This window comes from Pygocentrus nattereri, chromosome 11, assembly GCF_015220715.1.
Source record: "Pygocentrus nattereri isolate fPygNat1 chromosome 11, fPygNat1.pri, whole genome shotgun sequence".
NCBI lineage: Eukaryota > Metazoa > Chordata > Actinopteri > Characiformes > Serrasalmidae > Pygocentrus > Pygocentrus nattereri.
This window is the reverse complement of record NC_051221.1, coordinates 5,639,247-5,657,813: the sequence shown is the minus strand read 5'-3', so window position 1 is coordinate 5,657,813 and position 18,567 is coordinate 5,639,247. Positions and strand designations below refer to the sequence as shown.

At 41.9% G+C, this 18,567-nt stretch overlaps 1 long non-coding RNA gene and 1 gene segment (V, D, J or C); both read right to left on the bottom strand.

Annotated features, from left to right (window-relative positions):
* Positions 1–84: 84 nt before the first annotated feature.
* On the bottom strand, positions 85–5,281 carry LOC119264264. Of its 2 annotated transcripts, none has more exons than XR_005130919.1 (5): positions 5,159–5,281; positions 2,391–2,573; positions 2,238–2,279; positions 1,439–1,528; positions 85–154 (listed from the first exon to the last, which is right to left on the bottom strand). It is a non-coding gene; the product is annotated as an uncharacterized LOC119264264 (long non-coding RNA). The 2 variants fall into 2 exon arrangements; XR_005130920.1 differs by having other exon boundaries at positions 104–157.
* Positions 5,282–15,195: 9,914 nt separating this feature from the next.
* On the bottom strand, positions 15,196–17,131 carry LOC119264340. The segment is given in 3 exon segments: positions 15,196–15,786; positions 16,468–16,576; positions 17,087–17,131. Coding segments are annotated over 3 exon segments (477 nt in total).
* Between the last annotated feature and the right edge of the window lie 1,436 nt (positions 17,132–18,567).

Below are 18,567 nucleotides of genomic sequence, written 5' to 3'. Positions count from 1 at the left end.
TCATTAACGTCAACAGTATCAGCTCAAATAAAATACTCATCTAATTCTAAAACTAATTTGATCAAATGAATAAATATTACTCGCCAGGTCGTGTGGTTGGTGTGTTGTCTTCAATAGAGTAATAGAAATTCTCCTGACCTTGTAACAAGATGCGCTGCTGTGACACGGAGCGGAAATTAGTGCAAATGTGGCTCTTTGAAAAATGATTTGCAGCAAAGCCATGAAATTACAGATAACCTTACAAAGAACCAGGGACCCACAGGTTCTTAAGATAGTAGTTCCTCTGCGGCACTAAAGAACCACTGTGGAGGAGTGTAACAGGGTGTGCACAGGTTCTTCGCTGAGAACGTGGACAGATGTTACTCAATACAACTGTCCCCATTTCCATGTGAGCACATTTGTAACACTTGTATACTTGTGGACTTTAGTGTCATCCACTTGTGCTCCTGGGGCCGTATTACAGAACCTGACGGGTCAAGATGAGACGTTTTTACTCATTTGTGTTACAGAAGCAAATCTTATCTTAAGTCAGGAAATCTTAACTAACTTGATCGAAGTCGACAACTAATTGTCATGTCTGTCACCCAGCAACCGACCATATGTGCACAGCTGAAACAAACACAATCAAAAAATCAAGTTAGTTAGCCAGACAGCTAACATTAGCTACCATTACTGATGTACAAAAAGGTCAAATAAAACTAGTGATAAACTGTAAGTAGTGAATACTGTGAGAGTGCCCCCTGCTGTTTATCAGAGCATCGCCGCTCCCCAGTTTCAGTCTCCATTTCCCAAATGCTTTACGCGCTAATGTTATTCCTCCTAATAAACAGACACACGTTCAGCTCCATCTCCTCGTTAATCACCACCATCACTGTAATATTTCATCAACATTAACACAGGAAGGTGATCAGAGGGGCAGTGGAGTTCGAGTCGACAGCGTCTGAGATTTTTAAAATGTGCAGTTAGAAAAGAAAAACGTCTCCCAGTGAAAGCCGCGTTTTCCAGTAGAAATAACTGGAGCTCATTATGCTGGAAGTGAACAACACTGCCTGACTCAGCCGCCTCAAAACCAGAGAAACGGACCTCAAACAGAAGTCAGGGTTCATCCTAAAGTTAGGACAGGATTTCGGAGGTTTAGTCTAGTTAGGATGTCTGTGTGATGCTGTTTTCTGATCTGGAGTTAATGATGAGATCATGAAGGTAGGAACTGTTATTCTGGATTAGCTACTGTACTAAATACAGCCCTAACTGAAGTTGTCATGGTGACTAAACAGATAAGATTTCAGAGTTGAGAAGTTTCTGTAATATGACCCCAGGAGCCCCCCTGCTATGCACATTAATGTATGGAAGAATAAATATGCAAGAAACCTTATTTGTAATAACACAAAATCTAGTGCAAACGTAGCATCATAACTAGCGCAATAAAAACCGTCATCACCTTTCCTTTTGTAGAACCTTCTCCATGAGAACAGAGCCAGCGCCACAACAACCAGACAGCTCACTGCTATGATCAGGACTTTCCATAGAACTGAAAATAAAACCACAATTAAAATCAAACCAGGCTGCCAGAGTCATTTTCCAGCTTTAAAAGAAAACTGGCTTAAATTTCTGAGAAACGACACATCGGAGAGCAGGAGGGAGGCTTGAGGTGGAGCGAAGTTCTTCATTTCTCACGCAGGTTATGACGATATTAATGCACTTTAAAATAAGTGTGCATGCTTAAAAGGAAGTGTACAGCTTTTGTGAGTTTCATGTAAAATGACTGAAATGATGTGAGAATCGATGCTGCCAGCTGAAAGGAGTTCTGCGTGTGGGAAGGAGGACGCACTGCTCCATCTCTCCGCTGCAGCACCCCAAAGAGGAGGATGCAGCCTTGAGAAAAGACTGGGAGCGTGTGGCCAACGATGGTGGACATTCCAAAACCCCCGATGCTGAAAGATCGCGGGGTGGGGTGTCATGCCCCCGCACACCCAAGGGACTCTACTCATTTCTGAGGGCGCCAGAACGACTCCCCTCGAAGGGGCGGCTATGTAGCCTCCTGCTACTGGTTACAGGCAGAATTAAAATGCAAGGAGGCGCTTGGGAAGTGCCAAGTTCGAGTTAGGAGAGGCTTGTAATGTAAATAAGCTGCTGCTGGTTCGGTCTAAGATCTGTTGTGCTATTTTGTCCTGGGCTGAGGTTTCGAGCGGTGGTCGTGCCCAATTTCAGGTGGAAGTGTAAGGTTAGAAGTGACCTACCAGCTGTGTCAGCAGTGATGAGCGGCGGCTCTTCCTTGCTGCCTGTTTAAACATGAGGATTTGGTCTTAAAGCACAATGTGTCCTGCATGTTTTTCTTTGCTGTCATAAAATACAAATTGCATCCTTTATTAAAAATCTGGTAGCTTAGTTACTTGAACCTTGAGTTGTTCCTCCAGATGAACCTTTAGTAGTTCTTGCAGTTTCGGGTGCCTTTGTAGCTCTTCTTTCACTTGTGGGTGCAGTTGTTGGTGTTGGTGGTGTTGTTGGTGCAGGTGTTGTTGGTGGTGTTGCTGCAGCTTCTGTAGTAGTTGTGGATGTGGTAATTCTGCTTGGGCCTAGAATGTAGAAAATAACGTTTGTTGTTTGTGTTTGGTTCAGTCGGTCACATCAGATTTCTTATAAAATGTGACTAAGGCTGGGTAAAAGTGGCTTTCTCACCAAATCGTTTGTTTGTTTGTTTGTTTGTTTGTTTTTGTTTTTTGTTTTGTTTACAATATGTTTTAAATGTGATCTATGTGCAAGATTATTCTGAACATGCACAAAAGATCAATATTTCACATTGCTTCATGTGGCTCATCCAGAGGTAAACAATCATAGCCTCCAATGAACGCCAGTCGCTCCCAGAGGGTTCAGTTTCATCTTCTCCAGCATCAGCAGAGCCATCATGATGCTTGGTTGACTCACAGCTGGGCTTATTATTTGGCCGCAGTCACTTCTTTGCAGAGGTTGACGAAATACAGAAATCATGTACTCGAGTTAAAGTAGAGACACCCAAGGCAAAATATTCCGCCAGTAAAAGTCCTTACTCTAGACCTTTTAGTAGAAGTACTAAAGTATTCACCTTCAAATGTACTTAAGTATAAAGTAAAAGTACTAAAAGAGTAATTGTGGCTCTGATGTCCTGTTATCATTTTTATAACCAGACTGGCTTCATGAACTCATTTCAGGTGAAAGTCCTCCAGCGTCTCTCTTGGTAAACCAGTCTTTTAATAGAACGTCATTAATTAGTGACGCTGACGTCTATTAAAATGATCAGAAGCACAAAACACTGAAGGTAAACAGTTTCCATCAGGGAGAACCGAGTGGCTCTGAAATCACTTTTTACACACAAGCAAAGTTTCAGTTTCAGATTTATTTACAACTTAGTTCCAAGTTTAAGTTGAATAAAAACTGGCTTTAAACTCAGGATCACAGATGAGCTCCTTTACTATGTTGATCTGTAGGCGTCTGTTCATAAACATAAACCAGCCCAAACTCATTTACTATAAAATGAAATGGTGTTTGTAGAAATTCAGAAAAAAGCCGCGTCAGTCTCGACTGCATATGTGGACATATTTCTATATTGAGCTCTATTTACACAAAGTTAGGTTAGTTCATCATTTATGTTGAACAGACTCTCCCAAAGTTTTACACTGCTGCGCTGACGTTGAACCGTGTGCTGCACTGGGTCGGTATGACCAACAGGTCAAAACCAGCTCTAAACAAAGTGACCGCTGGGCCCTGATTGGTGCAGAGCTGTCCCATAAGATGCAGTGAGACGAACATGGAAGTAGACACGTTTAAGACTAAGTGACCCTTATTAGTCCCACAACAGGGAAATTTCACCTCCGCATTTAACCCATCCGTGCAGTGAAACACCACACACACACACTAGGGGGCAGTGAGCACACTTGCCCGGAGCGGTGGGCAGCCCTATCCGCAGCACCCGGGGAGCAGTTGGAGGTTAGGCGTCTTGCTCAAGGACACCTCAGTCACGTATTGTTGACTCAGGGGATCAGATTGGGAACAGAAGGAGGAAACGGCTCGTGACTCACCGAGCACTGGGCTCTCACACACACACACACACACACACACACACACACACACACACACACACACACATTTTCTAAGCCACTTCTCCCTCAGGGTCATGGGGGTGCTGAAGCTTATCCCAGCTGTCATCGGGACAGTCCAGTCCATTGCCTGTCCAATCAGCCTGGCTGCATGTCTTTGGACTGTGGGAGGAAACCCACCAGACACAGGGAGAACATGCAAACTCCACACAGAGAGGACCCTGGTCACCCGGCTGGGGGAATCAATCCCAGGCCCTTCTTGCTGTGAGGCGACAGCGAGAGCCCCCCGCGCCGCCCCAGTGACATACAAAGGCGTGCAAAAGTTTCGAGCCCCCTGGTCAAAATTTCTGTTACTGTGAATAGCTAAGCGACTAAAAGATGACCTGACTTCCAAAAGGCAGAGATTTGAAAATGTCCAATTTATTTCATATTTTAAGCCAGATTACTTTTTACTTCCATCTTTTAAAGTTTCAACACAACAGAAAAAGAGAAGAGTCTTAGGCAAAAGTTTGGGCACCCTGCATGGTCAGTGCTCAGTAGCACCCCTTGTAAATGCTTTCTGTTGCCAGCTAAGAGTCTTTAAGGTGATTTATTGGGGGGATTTTCACCCATTTCATCCAAGTCTCTTTTACATGGTGCTTGTTTCCTTTTTTCACTCTAAAACGGTACAAAATAGAAATGATACACTATTTTTGCTTAAAATACTGAGAAGAATATTACATCTTTTGTCTTTTTCTTCTCGCTTAACTAATCAGAGTTATGGAAAATTTGACCACAGATGCCTAGACTTTTGCAATTCCCTGTAGATTTCCATGAAAAATGTATAATTATTAATATTACTAAGATTATTAGACTTATTTCTTTATTTAAAATGTGTAACAATCTATTGTATTAAATGTTACTAACGCTGTTCTCTTCCAATTCTTTGGTGAGAAGGACAGTTATATGGTCATGTCCATAAGTATTTGGACAGTATTTGTAATTTTGCCTCTGAGCACCACCACAGTGGACTTGAATGTAGCAACCAATCTGCAGGCCGGTCTAATGGTCCTATAATGAGTCTTCACAGTGTGAGGTGGTCTACTCACCGGTCTGAGCTGTGCCTGTGGAGCTGTAGGTCAGGAGACACACTAACAGGAGAAGCTTCATGGTCTTGCGTCTGTGCAGTGAGAATTCCGTCTGGCTGTGGGTTTGATGTGCACGCTAACTAAAGGAACTACTGCCTGCACTCTCTAACACACTTACAGGACAATAAAAGCTCTGCTCTTTCCGCCTCACACAGCTTCCCCTTTTCTCAGTTCACACTCATGTCAGCAAAGACGTGTTACTTGGAATCAGCTGAGGATCAACTAACGACATTTTCTGTGGTTTAATATACCGGAAACATCAGTCATGACTGTTTAACAGCCTCTTTTATTCCTTAGCATTAAACAGGCGGCTTCTTTTAACTGGATCTTTCAGACTGATACAGTGAGGCAAGAAGTATTTAGTCAGCCACTGATTGTGCAAGTTCTCCTACTTAGAAAGATGAGAGGTCTGCAATTTTCATCACAGTGTCACGATTGGCTCCTCCCACTCCATGTGCCTTTTTGTTTTGGTTTGTCCATGTGTGTTTGTTTTGGTTTAACTCCCGCCCCCTGTTTGGTTACTCCGCCCCTGATTGTGTTCACCTGTCCCTCGTTACCCTTTGTTATTTAAGCCCTGTGTTTGGCCTTAGTGTTTGCCGGTCTTTGTATGAATGTATCCATCTTTGTTGTATGTCCTTGCCCTGTTTGAATCTGTCTATAGTTTGTCATGTCTGAACCCCCAAATCTGTCCGTATTGGCTCTTTGACCCTGGACCGTTTTGACCACGACCCTGGATTTGCCCTTAATAAAAGTCGCTTACCTCCGCACATGTGTCCGCCTCATCGCTCCGCGTTACACATAGCTGCACTTCAACTATGACAAAATGAGAAAAAAATCCAGGAAATCACAATGTAGGACTTTTAAAGAATTTATTTGTAAATTATGGTGGAAAATAATTATTTTGTCACCCACAAACAAGCAAGATTTCTGGCTCTCACAGACCTGTAACTTCTTCTTTAAGAAGTCCTCCACTCATTACCTGTATTAATGGCACCTGTTTGACCTCGTTATCTGTATAAAAGACACCTGTCCACAGCCTCAAACAGTCAGACTCCAAACTCAACCATGGCCAAGACCAAAGAGCTGTCGAAGGACACCAGGAAGAAAATTGTAGACCTGCACCAGGCTGGGAAGAGTGAATCTACAATAGGCAAGCAGGTTGGTGGGAATAAATCAACTGTGGGAGCAACTGTAAGAAAATGGAAGACATACAAGACCATTGATAATCTCCCTCGATCTGGGGTCCACGCAAGATCTCATCCCGTGGGGTCAAAATGATCATGAGAACGGTGAACAGAAATCCCAGAAAATTTGTGGAGGGAGTTGAAAGTCCGTGTTGCCCAGCGACAGCCCCAAAACATCACTGCTCTAGAGGAGATCTGCAGGAGGAATGGGCCAAAATACCAGCTACAGTGTGCAAACCTGGTGAAGACTTGCAGGAAACGTTTGACCTCTGTCATTGCCAGCAAAGGTTATGTTACAAAGTATTGAGTTGAACTTTTGTTATTGACCAAATACTTATTTTCCACCATAATTTACAAATAAAGTCTTTAAAAATCCTCCAATGCGATTTCCTGGATTTTTTTTCTCATTGTCTCTCACAGTTGAAGTGTAGCTATGATGAAAATTACAGACTTCTCATCTTTCTAAGTAGGAGAACTTGCACGATCAGTGGCTGACTAAATACTTTTTTCCCCAACTGTATATGTAAATAAGCTCTGTTCTGATTGGCTGCAGTTTATTTTGACCCAAAATTGCCAATGGGTGTAGGACACTGCCTCATATAATATGTATAATTAGTACAATAAGTATTTTTTTATTCAGGTCTGTATGTTTTATCGCTCGTCACATTCACACACTACATTTTGTGTTGTTACTGTCTTGTACTGCATGTGTTGTTGGGCTTTGGGCCTAGTTTTGCACTGATGTGTATTATTATAATGTGTTACTGCACAGCTGTAGGCAGCTAAATGTGTTTTTCTGCACTGTTGTGTTGCATTGTGTACTCACTGTGTTGTAGTTAATTAACAAAACTACAGAAAATCAGATTGTGTCAGTAACTGGTTCAGCGTGTTTACACTTAATAATCTGATAACTGCAGAAAATCAGATTGTGTCAGTAACTGGTTCAGAGTGTTTACACTTAATAATCTGAGAACTACAGAAAATCAGATTGTGTCAGTAACTGGTTCAGAGTGTTTACACTTAATAATCTGATAATTACAGAAAATCAGATTGTGTCAGTAACTGGTTCAGTGTGTTTACGCTTAATAATCTGAGAACTACAGAAAATCAGATTGTGTCAGTAACTGGTTCAGCGTGTTTACACTTAATAATCTGATAATTACAGTAAATCAGATTGTGTCAGTAACTGGTTCAGCGTGTTTACACTTTATAATCTGATAACTACAGAAAATCAGATTGTGTCAGTAACTGGTTCAGTTTCTTGAGGTTTACTTTCATTGTGTTTTCAGGTTCAGATTAAAAAAGTTTACCAACATGTTTTTTTATAAGAAAATACCTTTTGGGAACTGAGGTGGTTCTGGTTGATTCTATTGTTTACTCAGGCAAGGTGTCCTGGCCTTGCTGTGTAGATGGTTACACATCCGGTTCTGCTGCAGGATCTAAATCCAAAACAAACACACTTTTAAACACACACTTATATTTTAAATAGCTAAAGATATGCCATAATAATAATAATAATAATAATAATAATGTTGTTGTTGTTGTTGTTGTTGTTGTTGTTGTTGTTGTTGTTGTTATTATTATTATTATTATTATTATTATTATTATTATTATTATTATTATTAATAATAATAATAAACATGGAATAATAATAATAATAATAATAAACAAACATGGAAACACAAGGATTGTTTTCTATAATATTTGTACACTCAGATTAATTTCAACCTCGAGTTGGTCTAGCAAGGGAAGTTCAATGGACAGGTCATAACTGATGAAATGAAGATCAATCAGCACCATCTTCCATGATGTTTGCTAGATTATGGAAAAAGCCAAGGAGATCAACAAGGAGGTCAACATGTACTTCTTTGACTACAACAATCTTTTCGTTGTCTTTGCTTTTCTTTTAGAAACTGAAATCATACGACTGCAGGCACTTTCACCTGAGCTACTCTCTGAGGACCCAGGAACATACTCATCACTGCTTTCCACACTACTGATGGAGCAGGCATCATCAAGCTATAAAAAACAGCACAGCCTACATGTGAACACTGCTGTATACTTTAGCTACTTTATATTCGGAAGAGTGAATTGGGCACATGTTGTGTAAGACTACAGAAATATTAAAAGCATTTTCTTACCTGAACTAGTAATGCAGACCTCTGCTGCTGAGCATCTCCACAAGTAAGCTCAGACTCCAGATGATGACTTTCTTCTTGCATTACAGTTGTTGTCACCTGAAAACAACCCCAACTCCCAATTAAGCCCAAAAGTGTAAGTGTTTTAGCAAACTAAAGGGCAAAAAGCATAAATGTGCAGAAAGTAAAGGTTATGCCAAAAAAATAAACATGAAATAGTTTTTTTCTAGAAACTGAAATATTTTCAGCCAGGTGTTCTGTTAGAATTTAGTGTAAGGCTTTCATTTAAATAATGGGGACTCAGTGGGGGAAGGGCACCACTAGTCATTTGAACACACTTGTAGATTACAGTGTACATTGTGGGGACCTAATGTTTACAATGTAAACATATAAGAAAATAAGCAGTTTCATACCTCGGTACAGAAAGTAGACTCATGCTGTAAATGCTGGGTGTGATGGTGACCGTCTCCAGAGGCACCATCTGACTCCAGACGATTCCCACCTGCTTCCATTCCATTTCCTGTCATCTGAAATAGACAAAACAATTACCAATAAGCCCAACAGTAAAAGCAATGATGACACATTACAACTAAGCTGAACACTGTCAAGTTGTAGAAAGCATTTTTAGGCTAAACACACCAACCAAAAAAATATTTCTAGATTAAAATGATGGTATTTTAACGTAGATGTCTTGTGAGGACTTTGTGTAAAGCCTTCACTTTTAAGACAGTGTGGGGACTCAGTGGGGGGAAGGGCACCACAAGTCAACTGAGAATCTTTTGCCAACACTGGTAGACTACAGTTTACCTTGTGGGGACTTAACGTTTACCGTGTAAAACATAAGAAAATAAGCAGTTTCATTGCTCGTTACGCAAAGGAGACTCAGTTATAAAGTATATATTGATATTTTTATTTAAAATTCTCCTGTGAAACTAAATCTTCTCTAATATTTTTCACTGAAATCTGAATAACACTAGTGTTTATGGAGTACTGCAGGGTCATGAGGTCACAGATCAGCCTGATGTTTATTTGGTACAGGATTATCTCTCAACTGCAGCTCTGACACAGAGAATTCCTCTTTATGTGGTGATGCTGCCGTGTTTATGTAGCATGTCTGTTCATTGTGAAAGCACAGTGTCAGGCTTTCTAGTGACTGTAGTCCCGTCAGTGAACAGTGACTCACTTCACCCACAAGGAGGCGCTGTTGTAAATGTTAAACAGAGACTTTGGTGATGGTGGACTTGTAGTTAAAGCCTGTGATGAGTCTTAAACAGTAGTGTGGACTTCATTACGGCGTGAAGGGGAGGTGTTAATTCTCTAGACTACTTAAACTGCTGTGCTGTTTATTTCACTCTGGTTTATTTCAGACCACACAAGCTAATGAATGAGTGGAGGTCTGAGCCGTGAGCTGCTGTGCTGTGGTGGAAAGTTCTCAGATTAAAGGCTTTGGAGCAGCATCAGTGGATCTCTCCTCTCACAGTCCTTTACCTGCCTGACAGTTCAGTAGTTTATTCTCAAACGTTCCTCACACTGGTTCTCAGTTCCAGCCTTGAATGCTCTACAGTCCTCATACTTTTGTAGTCTTAGTCCAACACACTAAACCCATGAAGGGCTTTAGAATTACCTGATGAGTTTAATGAAGGACGATACACTACGACTACGAAGCAGAAGAAAAGGAAGAAGTGAAACCAGCCCCCCACAGCCCACCCAGCTGAACACAATCAAGCAGTTTTAAGCAGTAAACAGTCAGAGAGAGAGAGAGAGAGAGACAAAGAGAGAGAGAGAGAGAGAGAGAGAGAGACAGAGAGAGACAGAGAGAGAGAGAGAGAGAGAGAGACAGAGAGACAGAGAGAGAGAGAGAGAGACAGAGAGAGACAGAGAGAGAGAGAGAGAGAGAGAGAGACAGAGAGACAGAGAGACAGAGAGAGAGAGAGAGAGAGAGAGAGAGAGAGAGAGAGAGAGAGAGAGCAGTGAGGTGAAACTCAGATCTGCATGAACAGGCCTGAGTCGTCCTCTTTCTCCCAGAATAGAGCAGCACTTTCACCAGATGTTCAGCTTCATTCAGTCAAACTCCCCCAAGGTCAACACACAACACTGCACTGAATCTCCAGCTGAACTCCCTCTCTAACACTGACCATCACCATTCATTACAGTAAAGAACTCAGACTGAACTAAAAGAACTGGAAACTATGCAGCAGCACTTATGCGTTCTAGCACTGGAGAACATTGACTGGTTCCTCTTTACACAGTGGAACAACTAGAACGTTCCTAACTCATAATCTAACTACCATCAGATGAAGTGTCATAACAACAGTTCAAACCTCTCATTAAAACCTGTGAATGTCTTCATACAGGAGAATCTCACTGACCTCGGACCAGCTGTTCATCATGATCTGTAGCTGATAATGAGGGGATTAAATTAATCTCCTGTTTAAATAGAATAAAAGTCTCTTTTAGAGTTTGGTTCCTCCACTGAAAGTGAACGACAGTGCTACATTTCAGTGGTCATTGTACATAAACCTCCATCACTCATCACTGTTCACCCTGAGCTCTTCTACACTCATCAACTATTTATGAGCTTTAGAAATGAACGTCTAACACTGAATGAACAGAACTGAGCTGATAATTTTTAATCAGATCTAAATAATCAGACGTGTTTATTATGGAGGTGTTTTAGGTGTTTATTTTTTTAATTAGATTTCTGTTTACAGCTAAAACAGATGTTCTGATAAAATTAGATGATTCTTTGTTTATCTTTACAGTCCTTTGACAACATCATCCTGACTCAGATTCCAGGATCTCATACTGTTTCACCAGGAAACTCTTTTACTATCAGCTGCAGATCAAGTCAGAATATTTACAGCAACCTCCAACTGTCTGAACTGGTATCTGCAGAAACCTGGAGAAGCTCCTAAACTACTGATCTATGGTGCCTCTTCCCGTCAGTCTGGTGTTCCAGCTCATTTCAGTGGGAGCGGATCTGGAACAGATTATTCCCTAAAAATCAGTGGAGTTCAGCCTGAAGATGCATTATTACCTTAGGCATTCACCCTGGCTATGGAGTTGATTTATAAGGGCTTCAGCAAGGGTCGTTGGAGGGGAGCGTGTGGATGGAGGCCTACGTCTGCCCCTAATCAGGGCATACATGGTCGACATGACCACCATAACATCTACGAAACCATGCACAAAACGGCTGTTGGAAAAGCTTCAAGGTAACATATCTTGGGTAGGAATGAAGATCAAACCCTGCAAGTCAAGGAGCATCTCAGTCGTCAAAGGCCAAATCACCAATGACACTTTCACCATCAACAATGAGCCAATCCCTACAAGCCTACAGAAACCAATTAAAAGTCACGGACGCTGGTACAATGCCACCCTCAATGACACAGAACAAATAGAACAGCTCAGACAGGACACCATCAGCAGCCTGAAACAAATCAACAACACTGGCCTCCCAGGGAAACTAAAGCTGTGGTGCTTTCAGTTTGGGTTGCTGCCCCACCTCATGTGGCCGATCACAATCTACGAGGTCACCTCGTCACATATCAGCCGACTGGAAAGATTGGTGAATGCTCAAGTAAGGAGGTGGCTTGGGTTGCCAAAATGCATGAGCAGTGTAGGGCTGTATGTTGATGGTCCACTCTCCTTGCCAATATCAAGCTTGACGGAAGAGTACAAGTGTGCTAAGGCACGACTGGAGATGACCCTGTCTGAGTCTCTGGACCCTTTGGTACGCTGTGCTGCCCCAGCCTTGAGAACTGGTAAGAAGTGGACACCAAAGGCAGCAGTAGCAGATGCAAGGGCGGCTCTCAGACATCGAGACATAGTTGGCCATTTGCAACAGGGTAGAGGGGGTTTGGCCTTGGAGTGATGGCTCCTACCTGGGGGAAGGCTTCTCCAGCAGAGCGCCGTTGCATGGTGGTGGAGGTTCGAAGTCAAGAGGAAGCATCCAGGTGTGCCAGAACAGTCAATCAGCCGCAGCAAGGATCATGGATGAGATGGAATGGAATTGCCAAAAAGAAAATCTCCTGGAGCTGCCTACGCCAGCAAACTTACACCTGTGCCTTGGTGAGGACCTGGCATGTTCCTTGTGCTCAGCCCCAGCAGGCCTCAAGCACATTCTTGTGGGCTGTAAGACCTCCCTTTCCAAAGGCAGATACACCTGGCACCACAATCAAGTGCTGCGTTGTCTGGCCTCAGCCATAGAAGAGAAAAGAACTACCACAAATGCCACTCCACTTAATGCGCATCAAGAAGTCCAAACCTCAACAGCCTTTATCCGGGAGGGTGAAAGACAACCAACCAGAGCCCCTCCCACAATTTCAAGCCTCATTGGTACTGCCAGGGACTGGCAATTGCGGGTCGACCTTGACAAGAGCCTAGTGTTTCCACCTAACATTGCTGTGTCAAGCTTGCGCCCAGACCTGGTTTTGTGGTCCAACTCCTGTCGCCGTGTTTACATCATCGAGCTCACGGTGCCCTGGGAGGAAGCCATTGATGAGGCCTATGAAAGGAAAAGGTTGCGATACTCTGACCGTGCAGCCCAGGCAGAAGAGCGGGGATGGACAGTGCTCATGTGTCCAGTGGAGGTGGGCTGTAGGGGGTTTGTGGCTAACTCCACCATAAGGCTCCTGAAAGAGGTGGGCATCAGAGGGCAAGCTCAGAGGAGAACCATCAAAGAGCTTGCCACCACAGCTGAGAGAAGTAGTCACTGGCTGTGGCTTCGAAGAAAGGAAATGGCATGGGGGGCAAAGTGACCACTCAGTTCCTATGCGACACACACCCAGGTCTGATCAGCCTGTGGTGGGCCTGCCACAGAGGAGGGTGTCTTGTGTTAAATGGCTGAAACAGCTAAAGATACTGGGGTACACAACTGACGATGTGTCGCGTAGAGTAACATCACTGAGTGGTCCAAGCAAGGTCCCAACTGGAAACTGAACTATTTGGGATTCAAACATCAAGTCCTTTTGCATAACTTTACTGTCAGCAGGGTGGCTACACTCTGTTAGTGTTATAGCACAATACACAAACCTCCCTCAGCTGTAGAGGAACTGCACTGACTCAGAAACTCTCACTGATCTGAGAACAGCTGCTAAAGCAGCACTCAGCTGAACTCATCAACTCCAAAACACTACAGTAGTGAGCATTGTTCTCTTTTGGGGGGTTCTCCTCACTGTGGAACAGGGATCTTCAGCACTAGAGGGAACATCTCACTAGTAGCAGCAGATCAACACAGAAACGGAGAAGTATTTACTGTACTTACAGAATTGTGTGTTATGTAGATGATGGACAGCAACTCAAGAAGTCAGGAGCTTCAGCAGGCTGTGTACTGACTGTTCATCTCAGAACAATGGAGATAATAATAGATGTGTGAGGTGTCAGTAATGCAATTCTTTAAATACTATATGAGCCTAATTTATTAAGCAAATATCACTCTAAATGATCCTCTCTCTCTGTAAATATAGATGAACGGACAGCGCTTGAACTTTAATACTGAGGTGCAGCAGAGAACAAGCCTCGAGGAATCATAAACCAGCCATTCAGAAGCTCAAAGGCCCAAACAGAAGACAGAATGTTCTGAATGAACATCCACATGGTGGGCAGGGGTCAGATAATAGGTAATGACTAACTGGTAGCAGGTGATCGCATAACAACTTCATCTGTACTGGGTTAACAGGAGCGAGCTTGAAGAACTGGTGGGGACTTCAAGCTCTTTTTGTCTAATACTGTTACACATTCAGCTGGCTGGTTTGATAAGGAATAAAAGTGTTATTCCATAAAATCTAGTCCGTCTCATTTAGGAGGACACAAGTGATTTAGTGAAGTGTCCGAGGATTTCATAGACTTAACTGGGAATGTTCTATTGCACTGAGGTGAAAGTTAACCCCTTAAATGGCCAGGACCACCGGCAGGCCCAAAGCTTTACTACACGCTTCTATAACCTCAGAACAGCTCAACCAGTTTGCATTGGAATCCCTGCAGTTATTGAATCATAAGCCTTACTATCTAAGAAGCCTGGACTTTTAAGGAGTTAATGTTGGAAATCATTTATGAATCATTTATAACAGATAATTCAGCTATAAACATGAATTAGTCCCTTTAAGAAACTCACATGTATTCACTTTAAGAAATTCATAACACAAAGAATCTAAATAAACTAAACTAGTAAATGTCTGATTGTGTGGGAAACAGTGTGATGGATCAGAGTGTTCAGGTTAATGAACGTTGCTGGTAGACTCTGCAGGTCTTTAGAGTCTCTGAATCAGAAACATTACACTCAGACAAAAATGAATGAGGATTTAATAATAATTTGATTATAGTGAAGAGACTGAAAGTGAAGAGAATTATTCATTTATTTATTCATTTATTTGTTTATCTGATTGTTTATTTGTTTGATTATTGTTCCTTTTTATAGAAATGGGAATTTTTTTTGAGAACTGTTAACATTTTGCTCTGATTGAATAAAAAAAAATAATGTCTGAATCTAGAGATCGTATTTTACCCAATATAAAATTGTCTTGTTTAATTCTTCATTTGTTTGATCATTTTTGAATCTCTGACACTGGAAGTAATGAACTATAAATAAATTTCTCATGAACTTAATCTCTGTGTCTCTTCATGATTTTTATTCTGATAGATCCTCCAAAATCACGATATAAAAGATGAAACGCTGCAGTTCTGCTAAACCAAATGCTTTATTTATTAAAGAAAAGAACAGACATGTTTCCAGTAAATTAGACATCAAAGAAATGTTTACATGTTAATTGTTCCTGCGTAGGAAAAATAAAATAACACAAACAATGAAAGACTGTAGTTATTAATACTGAAACTCTTTATTGTGATGATGTAATGATGAGATGAAGATCACAGCATTAAGCAGAGCCATGTTTGAGCTCACTGAAGATCAAGAGGAGCTCTAGCAGCTCCAACACATGCGTGGACACTCACTGCCCAGTGCATTGCTCTCTCCTCAGGGTTTGGCTGACAGGAGGCTGGGAGTCCTTGGTGGCCTCACAGGTCACTGTCTTCTTTAGCCACTGGTCCTCCTGGAGGGTCAGGGTGCTGCTCCAGCTGTAGAGGCCGTCGTCCTTCTGCAGAAGCCCAGGGCTCTGGCTAATCCCCGAGCACCAGCTGCTCCCGTCCACCTTCCAGCTCAGCCTCCAGTCTGAGGGGAAGCCCTTGTTGGCCAAACACACGAGTGTGGCCTTCCCCTGCTGCAGCTCCATGCTGGAGGGGGGCAGGACCGTGAGGGTGGGCGCGGCCAAACCTAGGACACACACAGTTTCATTTCCTTTATTTCTAACAGAGCACAACTGAGTTCAGTGATGCATTAAAAACCAAACTCTAATTACAACCTTAAACTCAACCGTTTCACACACAAACTCATATTTCCAATCACATTCAAAGCTGCACTTCATTTCCATTTTACTTAGAAAATATTAGTGAATTTCACTCAGTAAAACTCTGACATTCTGCACATCCTGTGATGGGAAATTTGAAATGGAACATGATTTTATTTCCTCCAAAACAATAAATAATCACTAAATGAATGGAGCTGCAGTCTCCATGTACTATGGCTTCAAAGCTTTCGAGCAGAAAACGCTGCTCATAATAACCTCTACGTTGTGGCTTCCAGATGGAGACAGAATTGCTGTAATGAAGCCCAACACTGACACTACAATCCAGCTCTTCATTTGATCTTTTTAAAGAAATGTCATTACTGAACACTTCACAGGAAACCTTTAGGAAATATTAGTAGTTTAAAGAAAAGAAATACAGTGGTAAAGCCTAAAGCTCCTGGCTCCCCACACTTCAGCCAAGTTCTAATGAAATACATTCAAATTTGGATCAGAACTGATTTAGAAGATCATCAAGTACATCTGTACTGTTGATCCATAATCATTTTAATAAAAGATTCCTTTTGAATAAGGAGAAAAAGTGTACTTACTTCCAAATAGCAGTTTGGTTCCTCCACCAAAGGTGTACCACAGTGATATAAACTCATTTACTGGCTGTACAAAAACCTCCTGCTCTAAACACGCCACTCTCTTCAGCCTCTACATGCACTATTTCTGACCTATAATACAATATTAATGGGTTCTACAATCATCTAATAATGGAATAAACTACACATGGTAGATCTGCATACCTTCTGCCTTTTATTCCCAGCAAGGATTATTTTATAAGCAGTAAAATATTTAAACTGAGGACTCACTTGGTCCTTTAGAATTTACAGAACAGACAAACTGAAATTCCTAAAGAATAAATATATCATTTTAAATTTATAAAAACTGAAAAATAAAAGTTCTTCTAAAAGTATTAGACGAAAAGGTTCTTACTGTTTTCATTGTTTCCTCCACCAAAAAGTCCTCCAGCCCTGATCCAGACAGACTGGGTGGCAGTCGTAGCTGCAGAAACCCTCAAATGAAAGGCAGAGACAGTTACAACTGCACAATAAGAGAGCGCCCTCTGCTGGACATTAAAGGGAATTTCACTTCTTATCCCTCTAGAATTAGACAAGACTGGCTGAGCTGAAGCTGCTCCCAGCAATAGTCTCCACTACTGACCTCCACAAACCTCTGAGACCCCCTTATTTTTACTCTCCACTTCATGCCTTATGGATCATCTGGGGGAGTGAAATGTCACATAACGCTTAAATCATTCTGTCTTCTTTCAGAAAATTTCATTTTCCCACATCTCTATTAAAAGCTGCACTTTAAACTTCAGATTCCACCCAGAGCAGAAACATCTGACCAAACCATATCAGATAAATATGATCATCTTTACTCCGTGTTGTTAGAAAGATGATTTCCATAAACATTCCACTTTGCATGATCAGCCCATGCTTCAGTGCTCTGCTAGTGTTTATAGTCCTGTGAGTTTAACACTTCATGACTGAGAGCTGCTGTCCCACAAACTTCACCCACAGCAACCATGACTTTGGTCTCCATCTTCATCTGGACACTCACTCTCTGGACTCAAGGTAATTCACTTCATTAAGTTTGTGTAAATTACCTTTTGTGATTTTGTTTTGTATGTGCAATTTAATTATTTTCTTTTCAGTTTATTTACAGTTCCTTTTTTATCTCAGGATCCAGTGGTCAGATAACTGTCACTCAGACGCCTTCAGTGAAAACTGTTTCTCCAGGAGACTCAGTTACCATCATCTGTAGAACCAGCAGTGCAGTGTATATCTATAGTGATGGGGATCTTGGATTTTTCTGGTATCGGCAGAAACCTGGAGAAGCTCCTAAACTGCTGATTAAATATGTTAAAGCGTTAGTGTCAGGTATTCCAGCTCGTTTCAGTGGCAGTGGATCTGGATCTGGCTTCATCCTGACCATCAGTAATGTCCAGACTGAAGATGCAGGAGATTATTACTGTCAGAGTTTACATAAGATCAGTGGTAGCTGGGTGTTCCCACAGTGTTTAATAGGTGTACAAAAACCCCCCTCAGTCCAGCTGCACAGAGACTGCACTGCTGCAGCTGGACTCTACTGCAGGTGCTGAGGGGGAGATGGACACACACAATAACACACTCTGTGGAAATCAGGACTTTAGACTTTGTTCTTCTTTTCATTAGACTGGAAATGCTTTGTGATTTTAGGGGTTTATTTCCTGATCTCCACAGGTCTGGAACTAGCTGTAGAGTTCAGCTAGAGTCTAATTTATTCTAAAGTTTATTAGAAGGATCTGGAGAGATTATGAAATGGATGTTTCTCTCAGTCCTGAGAAAGAGGGAGTCCCTGAAGAAATCCTTCAACAAACTCAGACTCATCAGCTTTTATTAGATCCTATTCAGAGGTGAGTAGACTGAACAATTCCAACACATTCCAAAGAAGTTGGGACAGGGGCGTGTTTACCACTGTGTTACATCACCTTTCCTTTTAACAACACTCAATAAGCGTTTGGGAACTGAGGACACTGATTGTTGAAGCTTTGTAGGTGGAATTCTTTCCCTTTCTTGCTTGATGTACAGCTTCAGTAGCTCAGCAGTCCGGGGTCTCCGCTGTCGTATTTTGCGCTTCATAACGCGCCACACATTTTC